Source organism: Myotis lucifugus, unplaced genomic scaffold (genome assembly GCF_000147115.1).
Source record: "Myotis lucifugus unplaced genomic scaffold, Myoluc2.0 scaffold_775, whole genome shotgun sequence".
Lineage (NCBI taxonomy): Eukaryota > Metazoa > Chordata > Mammalia > Chiroptera > Vespertilionidae > Myotis > Myotis lucifugus.
The window spans coordinates 90,342-103,147 of NW_005871823.1; the positions used below are offsets into that span (position 1 = coordinate 90,342).

Sequence of the window (12,806 nt, forward strand, 5' to 3'; positions counted from 1 at the left end):
GGCGGCGTCCGCCGGGTTTACAGCGCAGACTCCCAGCCCGTGAGCGTGAGGTGTCCCCGGGGTCACGGGCCCTGGCCGCTCCCCTGCCCACGCTTCCTCCCTCGGGAGAGCACGTCCCCGAGATGCTCTGCCCTTCAAAGTGTACAGCGGGCACCTCCTCTATGTTCAGGCTCCAACCTCATGTTTTCATGTATTTTTCTACTGATTTCAGAGAGGAAGGGAGAGGGAGAGAGAGGAACATCCATGATGGGAGAGAGTTATGGATCGGCTGCCTCCTGCACGCCCCACACTGGGGATCGAGCCCGCAACCCGGGCATGTGCCCCGACCGGGAATCGAACCCTGACCTCCTGGTTCATAGGTTGACGCTCAACCACTGAGCCACGCCGGCCGGGCGCTCCAGTCTCATGTTTAATCTCCCATTGCTCATCTAAAACGAACTCGATTCACCCTTAGATGAGCGTGCTGGGTGGTTGAAGGGACTTTTAGGCCAGAGAGCACCCCAACTGGGACTGCTCCAGCCCCCAAATCCATGACTGAACAGGAAATATATCCCGAAAAGCAATAAGACAGCTCTCGTTGAAAGGATGGCTACTTTTAACCAGGTGCAGGCTCAGAGCTCACGGGTCGCCCTGTACCCACGCAATGTTTCTCAGTGAAGGCGGGCGGCGCACCAGCTCCCCCAGAATGTGCCTGCGTGGGCGCGCCGAGCTTCCTAGACTGAAATGTGGGCGAACATGTTTTTCTTTATAAAATTGCCTCATAGCGACTCTGAGAATTTTGAAAGCGAATCCAAAATTACCATTTGGTTTCAAATCACTTAAGGTTTATGGGGAAAATGCATACATTTGGCGCAAGATGATTCCGCTGAACAAAAAACTTCACGTTTTCATTTTTCTTTCCCAGATGGTTACAAATCTGCTAAGTGTTATTTTCCTGAAAAGATTAAACTAGTAACTTATGTGTCTTATTAGCTCACTAGAGGCCCAGTGCATGAAATTCGTGCCCTGGGGGGGCGGGTGTCCCTCAGCCCGGCCTGCACCCTCTCCAATCTGGGACCCCTTGGGGGATGTCCGACCACCGGTTGAGGCCCGACCCCACAGACGGACATCCCTCTCACAATCCGGGACTGCTGGCTCCCAAACGCTCACCTGCCTGCCTGCCTGATTGCCCCTAACCGCTTCTGCCTGCCAGCCTGATCACTCCCTAACCACTCCCCTGCCGGCCCGATCACCCCCACTGCCCTCCCCTGCTGGCCTGGTTGCCCCCAACTGCCCTCCCCTGCCGGCCATCTTTTGACCACATGAGGGCGACCATCTTGTGTGAGGGTGTGACAGTCAGTTTGCATATTACCTCTTTATTATATAGGATTTCTTTCAGAAAAGAGAATGAATGTTTGCATTTGCTCATGTATACATGTCCTTCTCTTAGATATTCAGTGGTCGTTCCTAATCTAAGGGTGTCACAGCGAGGTTAGCGTCCAGCCGTGAGAGACAGACTCTGTACCCTTCTCATAGACAGTTGGCTGCAAGTTGACAGCAAGCCAGTGACGGGTCACCACAGCCCCTCACGCCCGTCCGTCCAATACGTAGACAGTGTTCCCTGTGGGAGGACGTACTGGGTCCGCAGTGACTCCGTGTGGAGGCATCTCTCATCGCATGGACCTGTCCCGGGTCTGACACGAAAGGCTCGCAGTCCTCCAGGTGTCCTGGTTCCCGGCCTGACCTTGCCCTGCGGCTGTGCAGGGGCAGAACGGTCGGTCACGCCCTGCTTTTCTGTCTCAGAGACGGACGGCCAGGCCCACGCACCATTTCCCAGGAGCATGGATCCCCCTGAATAGGAGGGGCGCCCGCAGTGGCTTGACCACTTGCTCACAGCCGTGACCTGGAGCTCAGGGCATGTCTGGAGCCCAGGTCCCGACCTTGTCCCTCCCCAGCTGTGTGCCCGGGCAGTCGGCTCCTCCTGTGTGCTCCAGGAAGCCGGCTCCTCTGGACACGGTGTGCTCGGTGGTGGGAAGTGCAACACTGAGGTCAGGGGTTGTGCGGGATTACATTAGATTCCGCCAAGTGCCCAGCGGAGCGGGCGTTCAGAGTGTTAGCAGGTGACGATCCTCGCAGTAACGCCGCATTTTCACCTGGATCCTGACCGGCTTAGCATGTCACTGAAATGCACCAACGAGTTCCTCTCATGCATCCCAGTCCCCGCCACCCCCAGGTGAGGGCCAGCCCCCATCCTGCCCGTTCCCTGTGCACCCGTGGGAGCTGGGCTCTGCTGGGAAGCGGTGGGTCCAGGAAAGGCGGGCCTGTGGGTGAGGGTGGGCAGTGAGGGGACACGCTGGTGGGCGCTGCAGGTTCTTATAGTTGCTCTGCTTTGTCAGTGGAATCTGAGTCAAGGGCATCAGCTGAGAGAGGATGGAGGGGTGATGGGCAGGAGAGAAGGTGTGAGGGAGCCATCTGGGGGGTGGGGAGTGCTGGGCTACAGAGCAGGAATGGCAGGTCGTGCGGGGCCCCGCGGAGCACACGGCTGGCTCGTGGGTTCTTCTGTGGCCGCATGGGCATGGGCCGGAGTCAGTCCCATGCAGCAGGGGCTCTGGGTTAGCTAAGCTGCCCGAGGGCACCTGCACGGCCCGGGGAGGGAGTGAAGGTGACGTTCACGCGGGGAATTCCCACCCAGTGAGGGGCTGTGCACTGGGACCAGGAGGGAGTGGACGCAGGGGCGGGTGAGGGGCTGTGCACAGGGACCAGGAGGTTGGCAGGAAAGTGAGTGGTGATGGTGGGTCGCTGCTGGGAGCCAAGGGCCTGGAGGGAGGTGCTGTCCCTGAAGTGACGAGGTCTCGAGTCCCACCATGGAAGTGAGTGGACGAGGCGGGAGAAGGAAGGGCCATCGGCTGAGAGACAGGGGCCTGACGGTCGAGATTTGGGGGAACCACCTGCTACATGTTGGAGGAAGGGCCGCGAGCCAGACCCTGAAACCTTCCAGGGATGGGGTGAGGCTGATGCCGCCTGGGGCTCAGGGAACATCATCGACAGGAAGGACTCTTCTCCGCCCCTCACCACTCCGCTTGTTTGCATCCGGCACGCGTCTGAGAGGGGAGTAAGTTCAGGAAATCCAAGCCGGCAACTATAACCCCCCCCCACCCCGCACCCCAGGAGCTGGAGAGCAGCCGCTGTCACTACTTGACCCGGAAGGACATCTCCTTTCCCCAAGGTGCCCTCACATCCCGGGTGTTGCCTAAACTTCCTTAGTGTTTATGCAGCCCAGAGCACGCATGCACATGCACAGATGCACACATACACGCAGGCACACACGCACACACACACAGGCACGCATGCACACACATGCACACACAAACACACAGGCTCACATATGCACGCATAAACACAGGCACACATGCACACATAAACACACAGGCACACATGCACACACCAGAGATGCACACATAAGTGCACAAACACGTGTGCACAGACACACATGCACACTTAAACACAGACACGGGTGTGTGCGCAAAGATACACACATAAACACAGACACATGTGCACAGAGATGACACATAAACACACAGGCACACATGCACACATCAGAGATGCACACATAAATGCACAGACACATGTGCACACTTAAACACACAGACACAGGCGTTTGTGCACAGATACATGCATAAACCGACACGTGTGCACACACAGAGATGACACAAAAACACACAGACTTGCACACAGTTATGCACACATAAACACAGAGACGTGTGTGTGCGTGTGTGTGTGTGTGTGTATGAAAGTCCAACAAAAAATAAACCAGAAGCACCTGCCCCTGCGTGCACCCTTTCCCTTTGCTCTGTGTTCTGTGTAGAGACGTGCGGACGGGCATGAGCCTTGGCCTGGCGTGGATGACCTGCTTCTGCGTCATGACCAACCGTGTGAACACAGGTTTCCAGCTATTGGTCATCACTCGCTCTCCGTCCCTCTGGCCTTGTTAGGGTTTGGAAGAGTTTTGCTCTCCTCCCCAGGCTAACTCACCGTCAGTCAAGGCCGCTCTGTGTCCGAGGGGGTTCCAGAATGGAAGCGTTTGCTGGGACTGGACAGGGGAGGGATGGTGGCCTCCGAGGTGCAGGGCGCGCAGGCCCGGGCGGACGCACGTGGTGGCACTGCGAGGCGGTCCTGTGCCACCTTTTCCCGATGAAATGACCATCGCGCCACCACCTGCCCAGCCTCGCGGGGAAGATGTGTCAGTGGGCAGAGGCTTAGTAGGTGCCTCGTTACAAACTGTCGTCTGGGAATGAAGAAAGCCGTGGCCACGTGAGGAGACTCACTAATAAGACACGTGTCCCCGTGGCCACCGTGGCTTGCTTCACTTTGTTAAATCGGAAGCCCGCGGGAACCAGCCAGAGACCCCGAGACACAGTTCAGTGGTGTCGGGTGGCTGTGACACATGCGTGCCTTGCGATCGCTGGTCCGCAGAAAGCGGAGTAAACCCTCGCTCCCACCACAGCGCGAGCTCCGAGCGGCCACCACGGGGAGGCGGGCAGGTGCGGGTGCGGGTGCGGGTGCGGGCGGCTGGTTGGTGTCCGGGCAGGATCTGGACTTGGCTGTGCCCACAGGTTGTTTGTGGTTTGCGTACAGATGCCGATGGCGCAGTGACGCTGCCGACAGCGTTTCATAACGACCTGCATCTACCTGTGGGCGTGGCTCCCGAGAGACCTCACCGGTTGGGGGCCCAGAGAGAGGGAGGGTGGGGTCAGGGGCCGAGCTTCACTCTCCTGTTATTGTTTGGTGTGGATTTGCTCTGCATCTCCTGGTGTTTTCCAGAAACGCCTGTATTTCAACCGCCTCCTCCCGATATTTACATCAGCAGATTGAAGGCAGTTCTGTGAGGTAGTTACGCTTTTCTCAAATGCGCAAGACAGACTGGCAGACCCTGCGCTGGGCAGGTAGGGTTTAGGGAGCAGAGCAGCTGGAGGCCTAAAGCTCCCACAGACAAGTGTCCACCAAGGGCCAGGTGCCTGCCGGGAATTTAAGGACCAGGTGGTACTTGCTCACCTAAGAGCTCAGTGAATATTTGCCTGTTGTTTCAAAGGACTCGGGTTCGTACTGTTCTGTTACGTTAACCTCCAGGAGCCAATCCCAGGGCTGGGCTCCCGTTTACGACCCGAGTAAGCGTTAGTGTAACCATATCAGCTCCTCCGAGTTAGAGCACCGTGTTAGGCAAAGAAGACAAACAAATCACTTAGTTTTTGAGCCAAATACAAAGCCAGGAGAAGACTGCCGAGGTTCTTGTTCTGGCATTTAGAAGGGTTCTGGAATCTGGAGAAAGGCTGTGCATAGATTAAATAGGAGTCCAGAGACGAAATATAATTTTGAAAGGCATTTGGGGGTCAGAGGAGCCTAGTTTAAAGGAAACTAAGATCTCCTCGTCCCAGGACCCCATGCTTTTTATTAACACAAATTGTCCTGAGGCGAGGCAGAGATATACACTTCAGAGGGTCAGGGTTTCCTATAGAGTCCACTGTCAGAATGAGGGAATTAGCCTACGGCTGTTCAGGTGTTTGGCCAGTAGGAGGCAATAACATGTAGATTAAGATGCCCTGAGCTGTCTGGCAGCCAGCAATCAATTTAATGCATCCTATTCAGGTTTGGGGAAATGCCATCAGCCATTCCCAGATGCAGCCCTGCTGTCACGCTGGGATTGGCTTCCGGCAGAAAACCGTCCCGCGTGAGCCGTGCAACAACCGCAAACAGGGAACTGCCCCAAAGCAACTTGCCCCCGTGCCTGGCTCTCTGTGCGCACGAAGACAGCGGGCCGACGTCCGACTCCTCTGGCTTGTTGGTGTCGTCCGTGCGTCCCCCGTGCTGTGCGAGTCACGGAGTCTTTAGGAATCTGGGGAGAGGAAGCCAGACATCACAGTGCAATCGGAAACTATAACATGCATTTAAGTTGAAACGGAATGCCAGGCCAGTCAGGGACAGAGGACAGGCTCAGGGTCCTGTAAGAACAGGCTGGGCTTTGCAAGGCTGTGTGAGCGTCGAAACGGTCCTTTAGCTTTTCCGTTGAGTTCTATGAAAAGGACATTTCTCCCCCAGGTGCTGCAAAGCCAGGTTTATGTAAAGCTGCCCAGGGCTGACGCTTCGTGTCTGGTTGGCACTAGGAGTGACACGGAGCTGCTCTCTCCTCTCCTCCCTCCCACTCTCTCTCTCTCTCTCTCTCTCTCTCTCCTCTCTCTCTTTCTCTTTCAGTGTGAAAGGATTTGGATGTCTTAGTTTTTTTTGTGTTTTTTTTTTTTTAAAGAAAAGGTTGTTTTCGTGCTGTTGCCGAATCCCCCTTTCTAATGACTATGCATTTACCTCTTTGCCTCTGGATCAAACCATGGGAACGTGGTCTCTGAACTTAGCAGCTTCGAGCCGATGCTCAGAGAGAGCGACCCGGGGCCAGGGATCATGTGCCCCCGTGCACCCCTGCCCACCCTGAGGCCATCTCTTCTCTTGCAGAATGGACTCAACGCCCTCCACCTGGCGGCCAAGGAGGGCCACGTGGGGCTGGTGCAGGAGCTGCTGGGCAGAGGGTCGGCCGTGGACTCCGCCACCAAGGTAGGCGCCCTGCGCGGGGAGCGGCGACGCCGGCCCCTTCCCCTGGCGCACACCCCAGGGCCGCTGGGATCCCAGGGTTCTTAAAGGCCGCGCTGCCATCAAACCCCTTCCCAGGCAGCTCGGCCGAGTGTGGGCGACGGCATTTGGGGAGGTGCCAGGCCTGACGCTGAATCCTGCGGACGGACGTGGTTCCCACTAGCTCGGCTCTCTCCTTGGCCGCAGAGACAGATGCACATAATTGTCTGTAGAAACAGGAGCACCTGCTTCCCTGCGGTTAACTCATTTACAGGGTAAATTGATGTGGTCAGCATCTCAGTGGAAAGAACAAGCAGTTTTCATGACACTGTTGTGTTTTAATGTGTCCATCTAACTGGTGAGAGAGGATGCAGAATCCTTTATGGCTGATGGGAGGGAGCTGGGGGGTCATGGACTGAGTTGTCACGGTAACATGAGGCCTTGCCCCGGGTGTGTAAGGAGAGTGGCCGAGGTTTAAGGATGGACGTGCGCAGAGGCTGGGACGAGGGATGTGCCTCCTTGTGGTGCTGCCTCTGCAGGGACATGTGTGAGCCTGGCCACCGGGGAGCATTTCAGAAACAACAGTGATTTTAAAAAAATGGCACCAGTGGTGACCTGTCTTTGTCCTTAGAAGGTGGAATTTTAATTTGGCAGAAAACAGTAGCCAGTGAGATTCAAGCCTGCTGCTCGGCTGGAGTGTGAGCACGGTGTTGTGGGAGATGCAGAGAGAGAGGCTGGGGGTCGGGTTAGGGTAGGGGTAGGGTTAGGAGGAGGGTTAGGGTAGGAATTGGGGAGGGAAAGGGTTAGGGGAGGGTTAGGGAAGGGGGAAGGGGGGGAGACGTGGAGTGTTAGGGTCTGAGACAGGGAGCGGTGTGGGGATAGGGCCGTGGGAGGGCCAAGGTCAGGGCTAGGCACTCAGGCCTCCATCTGGGGAGTTAGTTTGGACTGTCGACGCCTCATGCGTTTGTGCCAAAATGCAGAGGGGCCCAGCTCACAGCCTGGTGTATGGAATTCCAGGGGAAATTTAAAGACAAAAGACTCCCTGGCGAATCCAAAGGAGTCGAGATGTAGTTCCACTTTAGGGCCTAGAGTGCAGGCCATCACTTGCTTACTTTGGACACAAAGAGAAAATTGGCATTTTTATGAACCTTCCTCTTGTCCACGTCAAATACATGTTAAACCGACATTTAAAGACTCATGCTGAAGGTCCCTTCTCCTGAGCTGCCACGTCGATGTGATGTATTCTTAAACCAACCCCTCCTCGGCTGCTTATGTTTGTCAAAAGTTTCCTCCTTCCCGTCCTTCATTGATGTTTTAAAATAAAGGCTCCCTTTGGCCCTCGATGCAGCCGTAGCGTTTTAGGTCCAGAACCAGCTCTCCCGTGAAGGTCCTCACTTAGCCAGGGGGCCCGAGCCTCACGGAACCCTGTGCGGGCCAATCAGCACCCGTCTGCCCACCTCTCCCCCCTGCCCGCCCCCCGGGGCTGAGGACAGAAGGGAGACGACCCCTCCCCCCGAGGTCAGCCACGTGGTGAGGGGTCAGGTCTGACCACCAGGGACGGCGGCAGCACGGAGCAGCCCGTCGCACTCCCATTTCTACCACCGGCGGGCGGACGCGGTAACGTTTTCTGTCTGTTTCTTCGAAACAGAAGGGGAACACGGCTCTCCACATTGCCTCGCTGGCGGGACAGGCGGAGGTCGTCAAGGTGCTGGTCAAGGAAGGCGCTAACATCAACGCCCAGTCCCAGGTACGGACCCGCCTCCCCTCTGACGCTAAGGGCTCGAACAGCCCGTGGGATTGGCTGAATGCCCTTAGCCAGCTGCTGGGCAGAAAAACTTACTACAAATACTTCAGTTATTTGTTTTGGCCAAATAAGTTTTTTAAATTATCTACTGATGGGCACTTGGGCTGTTTCCAAACCTTAACTGTTGTAATTGTGCTGTATGAACACAGGGGTGCATATATCCTTTCTGATGGGTGTTTCTGATTTCTTGGAGTATATTCCTAGCAGTGGGATCACTGGGTCCAATGGCAGTTCCATTTTTAACTTTTTGAGGAAACGCCATACTGCTCTCCACGGTGGCTGCCCCCGTCTGCATTCCCACCAGCCGTGCACGAGGGCTCCCTTTTCTCCGCATCCTCGCCAGCGCCTCTCGTTTGCTGATGTGTTGACGGTAGCCATTTGGACGGGTGTGAGGTGGGACCTCCTTGTTCGGCCGAATGCTTTCTTCCCCCAGCGGTGACATGTCTCTCCCTCTTCTTGGTGGATGTAGCGTGAGCCCCTGTTAACATAAACCTGACCAGTGCACAGCCCGTCTTCCTTGCCTTTACCTGCATCACAAAGATAACGTGTCCTCCCCCGATGACAGTGGCGTCTGTGAAATACGGTTTTTCACGCGAGTTCTGTGTTGCTCTAGAAAAGTGTTTTCTCTCCTTCCATGACAAACATCTCAGAAGATGAACGCACAGGGGCTGCATCCCCGGTCACTTTGGTGCCGTCACCCCAAGCGTGGCCTCGGGAAGCCCCCGGGGAGACGGGCACGCGGGAGCCCGGCCTGGTGACTCCCGCAGGGACCCTCACCTTGGACCGGAAGCGCGTGTTCTCAAGAGGAAGTGAAGAAAATTTGAAAAGAATAATCACAGCCTATCGCACGATAAGCCGTGCTCCTGCGTACGTGTGTTCCGGGGGAAGGGGCGGACACGCTGCTTTGCCCACCGCTCTCCTCCTGGAGACTCCGACGTGTTTGTGTGGAGCTCGAGGGACACAGCGTGATCACCTCATCCCTCCCGCTCTCTGTTCTTGAAGGGCGTAGCCCCCGGTCACCGGGCCACACCACGGGCTGTTGGCACAGCCGGCCGGTCCCTCGCCATCCGTCCCGTGGGCTGTGAAGGCGCCTGCACAGGGCGCTCTGGTGCCTGTGCTGTTCGGTCGTGGGCCGTGTGGGGGTGGCTGTGGTCGCTACAGGCACCAGTTCTGGACCGTTGGGATCGGCCCATTTCCTTCGGCGTTGATTATAGGGAGGAACCTGCTGAAATTACGACAACCAGAGCGTATCTGTTCTTGCCTTGGTGACAGCAAAGCATTTTAAATAACCCCATTCCCCCCGACAGCCCGTCCTTTAGTTCAGTACACGTCAGTGTTTTCACGTTAATGGAGAGCATGGCTCGCTGCAAAACCCTTATCGGACGGAAAGCGTGTGAAATGGCGCCGTGTGCAAGGGCCTGTGGACTCTGCAGGTGGCGGCGCCGGGGCGTGGAGGCCTGGACGGGGGCACCTGCTCCGGGAAGGGCCCCGGCGTTCCTCGGGCAACGCGAGCCTCTTGCCTCGGAGCCCAGGTTTCCAGCCCGAGCAGCCAGTGTGACCCCTGTGGGCGGCGCCCTCCTCACTGGGCCCCGCCTTTTCCTGGCTCCGGCTGGGCGGGCCTGGGAGCTCTTTCCCTTCCTCAGCGCCAGGTGGTGGGGACACTGGCCCAGGGGCTGCAGCTTGAGAGGCTGCCCAGGAGGCTGCGAGGGAAAACTGGGCATAAAGCTCACCCGACAGGGACTCGAGGCTGCAGGCCTGGCAGTGTGTGCTCACGCGCAGGGGAGTGGACGCCTGGCGGTGCCACGGCCCTGGGCTCCAGGCGGCAGTTCCCGGGCGTTAGTGCTGTAACATCCACACGGAGGGCTGCTGACTTCTCCCCAAACGCCTGTCGAACAAGGCGATTCCATAGATGGACGTTAAGAGACGAAAAGGATCTTTCCTTGTCCTGTGTCCAATGCACTCAATTTAAGACAATGCTATAGGGAATCCCGACAGATGGCTTCAGACTGAGTCTGTACGGTGGTAAAGCTGTAGAGTGAGAGAAATTAATCATTAAAATGTGGGATGTTTTCCTGGATGCCGGAGTCACTGGCGCAGCCTGGTGTTAGTTGCTGTATTGAAAACCCACTTGTTTTTCTGGAATCCTCACCCCTTTCTAATGCTCACCCGCTTTGATATTTTGGTCCTGGACATTGTATTCCAAAATTCTTTCCTATCTATAGAATAAAGGCCTAAGCGACCGAAAAACCAGCTGACCAGTCGCTAAGATGCTCACTGACCACCAGGGGGCAGACACAACACAGGAGCTGCCCCCTGGTCGTCAGTGCACTCCCACAGCCAACCTCCCGCAGTCCCTTCCCCCCGCCGACCAGCCCTATCAGCCTGATTGCCAGCCAGGCTGAGGGACCCAACCTGTGCACAAATTCACACACTGGGCCTCTAGTTTCTAATATAAACATGAGGAGGCTGACTTTATTAACTTTCAGGTTGTCAGACCATGCCATTCAGCCCATTGCAAGGTTACATGGCACTGATTTAACTCCCAGGTGTCGGGGGCAGGGACCCCGTGTGCAGTGGTCAGCACATGGGCAGCAGGGCTTCCTGGGTCTGCTTTGCTGGCCTCTCCCAACACCACGAATAGTGTGAGCTGTGCCATGAAGCAGGGAGTGTACGCAGCTGGCCCTGGACCCGCCCCATGGATCGCTCCCATATGGCCACAGCGCCAGCCTCGGCTCTCGACACAAAACTCACAAAGGGAAACGTTTCGTCCCGACACACGCGCACACACACACACACACACATACACACATACAGGCACACATGCATGCGCACACAGAGTGTAAAATGGGACTCGGGTTCAGATTCCTCAGAAAGCTTTTGTTTCAGGCTTTGCCCCTCTGAGTGGATACATGTGGAATTTCCCTCAGTCAGGGTGGGGCTTATTCAGTTGGGAAAATTGGAGTCTCTGAAGCGTAGATGGAGGCACGCGCCTGCGTTTGAACAGGGACGAGAGCGGGTCGGCGCTCCTGCTGTCCTCCGACGGGAAGCCAGCCTGCGGAATTCCAGTAGTAAGATCACTAGTCCGTAAACACACAGACGTGTCTGGAAAGCGGGGTACTCTCTTCATTTGCAGTAACCGCCGGCTTCCCATCCTGCGGGATAACCAGGCCCACGTGTTGTCTGGGGGCGCATCGGGGGCAGGTGGTGGGACAGGCTGGGCACTGCTTGTCCTTTTGTCCTGAAACTGGAAGGAATTAAGGCTGAACATCCTCAAAGCTGGATCTTGGTTTGTCCCTTTTTTAAAATAATATTTTTAATTTATTTCAGAGAGGAAAGGAGAGGGGGATGGAAACATCAATGATGAGAGAGTATTATTGATCAACTGCCTCCTGCACGCCCCACACTGGGGGTCGAACCGTGACCTCCTGGTTCATAGGTGGGTGCTCAATCACTGAGCCAGGCCGGCCATGCCCAGCCACCCCCCACCCTTTACTCCCGTCACAAGCCATTCAAGTCTATCCTGACTGAGGTGAAGGCGCCGAGTCTGCGTAAGGTGGCCTGTGGGGAGGAGTGTAGACGCTCACAGCCTCTGCGGAGGCCTCGCTTTCCTCTGTCTGAGCCGCACCGGAGGCCGGGCCGCTGGGCAGGGGGCAGGGGGCAGGGGCAGGAGCCCCCGAGGTCTGCCTCCGACCTCACGCCTCGCGGCAGGGGACACCCCCGGGAAGACCTCCCACAGTGCTCCTCCAGGCAAAGGTCACCAACAAAACAGAATGTGGACACAGGACACTAAGTCCACCCTGAGAGAGGGAACTCCTGGGGGCCCCCTCCTCCCCGGGGTGCCTGGGCGTCAGGGTTCGTGCTGACGTTCCCACAGGCACCAGGTCGGGGCAGGGGCAGCTGAGGGGTGACGATTCCGCTGCTCTCTTTCTCGTAACTCATATATCATTTTTCAAGTTTATTTTTCCAGCTTTATTGAGGAATAATTGACCAAAAAAAAGTGTCTGATGTTTAACGTAGCAAACGCTCTGGTACAAGTTGCATCCTGCATGGATCCCCCATCTGGTTAGCTACCCACACCCGCCCCCCCTCCCGGTCACTTGTGTCCTTTCCTTCTGGTGGGAACACGGCCGTCCCCACACCCAGCACAGCGTGGGCAGCGGCACTGGCTGCTGGACCGCAGACCCAGGCCTCCCCCATCTCCCCGCTAGGAGTACCGCCTGTTCACAGCCTCCCCGGCCCCCCCTCTCCCCCGCCGGAGCCTCCAGGCTGCTCTCCGTGCCTAGGAGTCAGATCGTCCGTTTGTCAGACCCTCAGACGCCCGGTGCCACGCAGCGCTGGCCTCCTTGTCTGGCTGTCCGTGGCCTTGCGTCCTCCCTGTTCTCTCCTCACCTCTGCGCCCGGATGTCCTGTC

At 56.9% G+C, this 12,806-nt stretch overlaps 1 protein-coding gene across 1 annotated transcript in view; it reads left to right on the top strand.

Annotated features, from left to right (window-relative positions):
- Positions 1–12,806, top strand: part of ANK2 (ankyrin 2) — a 132,613-nt gene that overhangs the window by 8,989 nt on the left and 110,818 nt on the right. Inside the window, exons 8-12 of the mRNA XM_023746971.1 lie at positions 2,213–2,279; positions 3,845–3,921; positions 4,453–4,538; positions 6,478–6,576; positions 8,240–8,338. Of these exons, the coding sequence (XP_023602739.1) occupies positions 2,213–2,279; positions 3,845–3,921; positions 4,453–4,538; positions 6,478–6,576; positions 8,240–8,338 (428 nt within the window). The remainder of the gene's footprint in view (positions 1–2,212; positions 2,280–3,844; positions 3,922–4,452; positions 4,539–6,477; positions 6,577–8,239; positions 8,339–12,806) is intronic.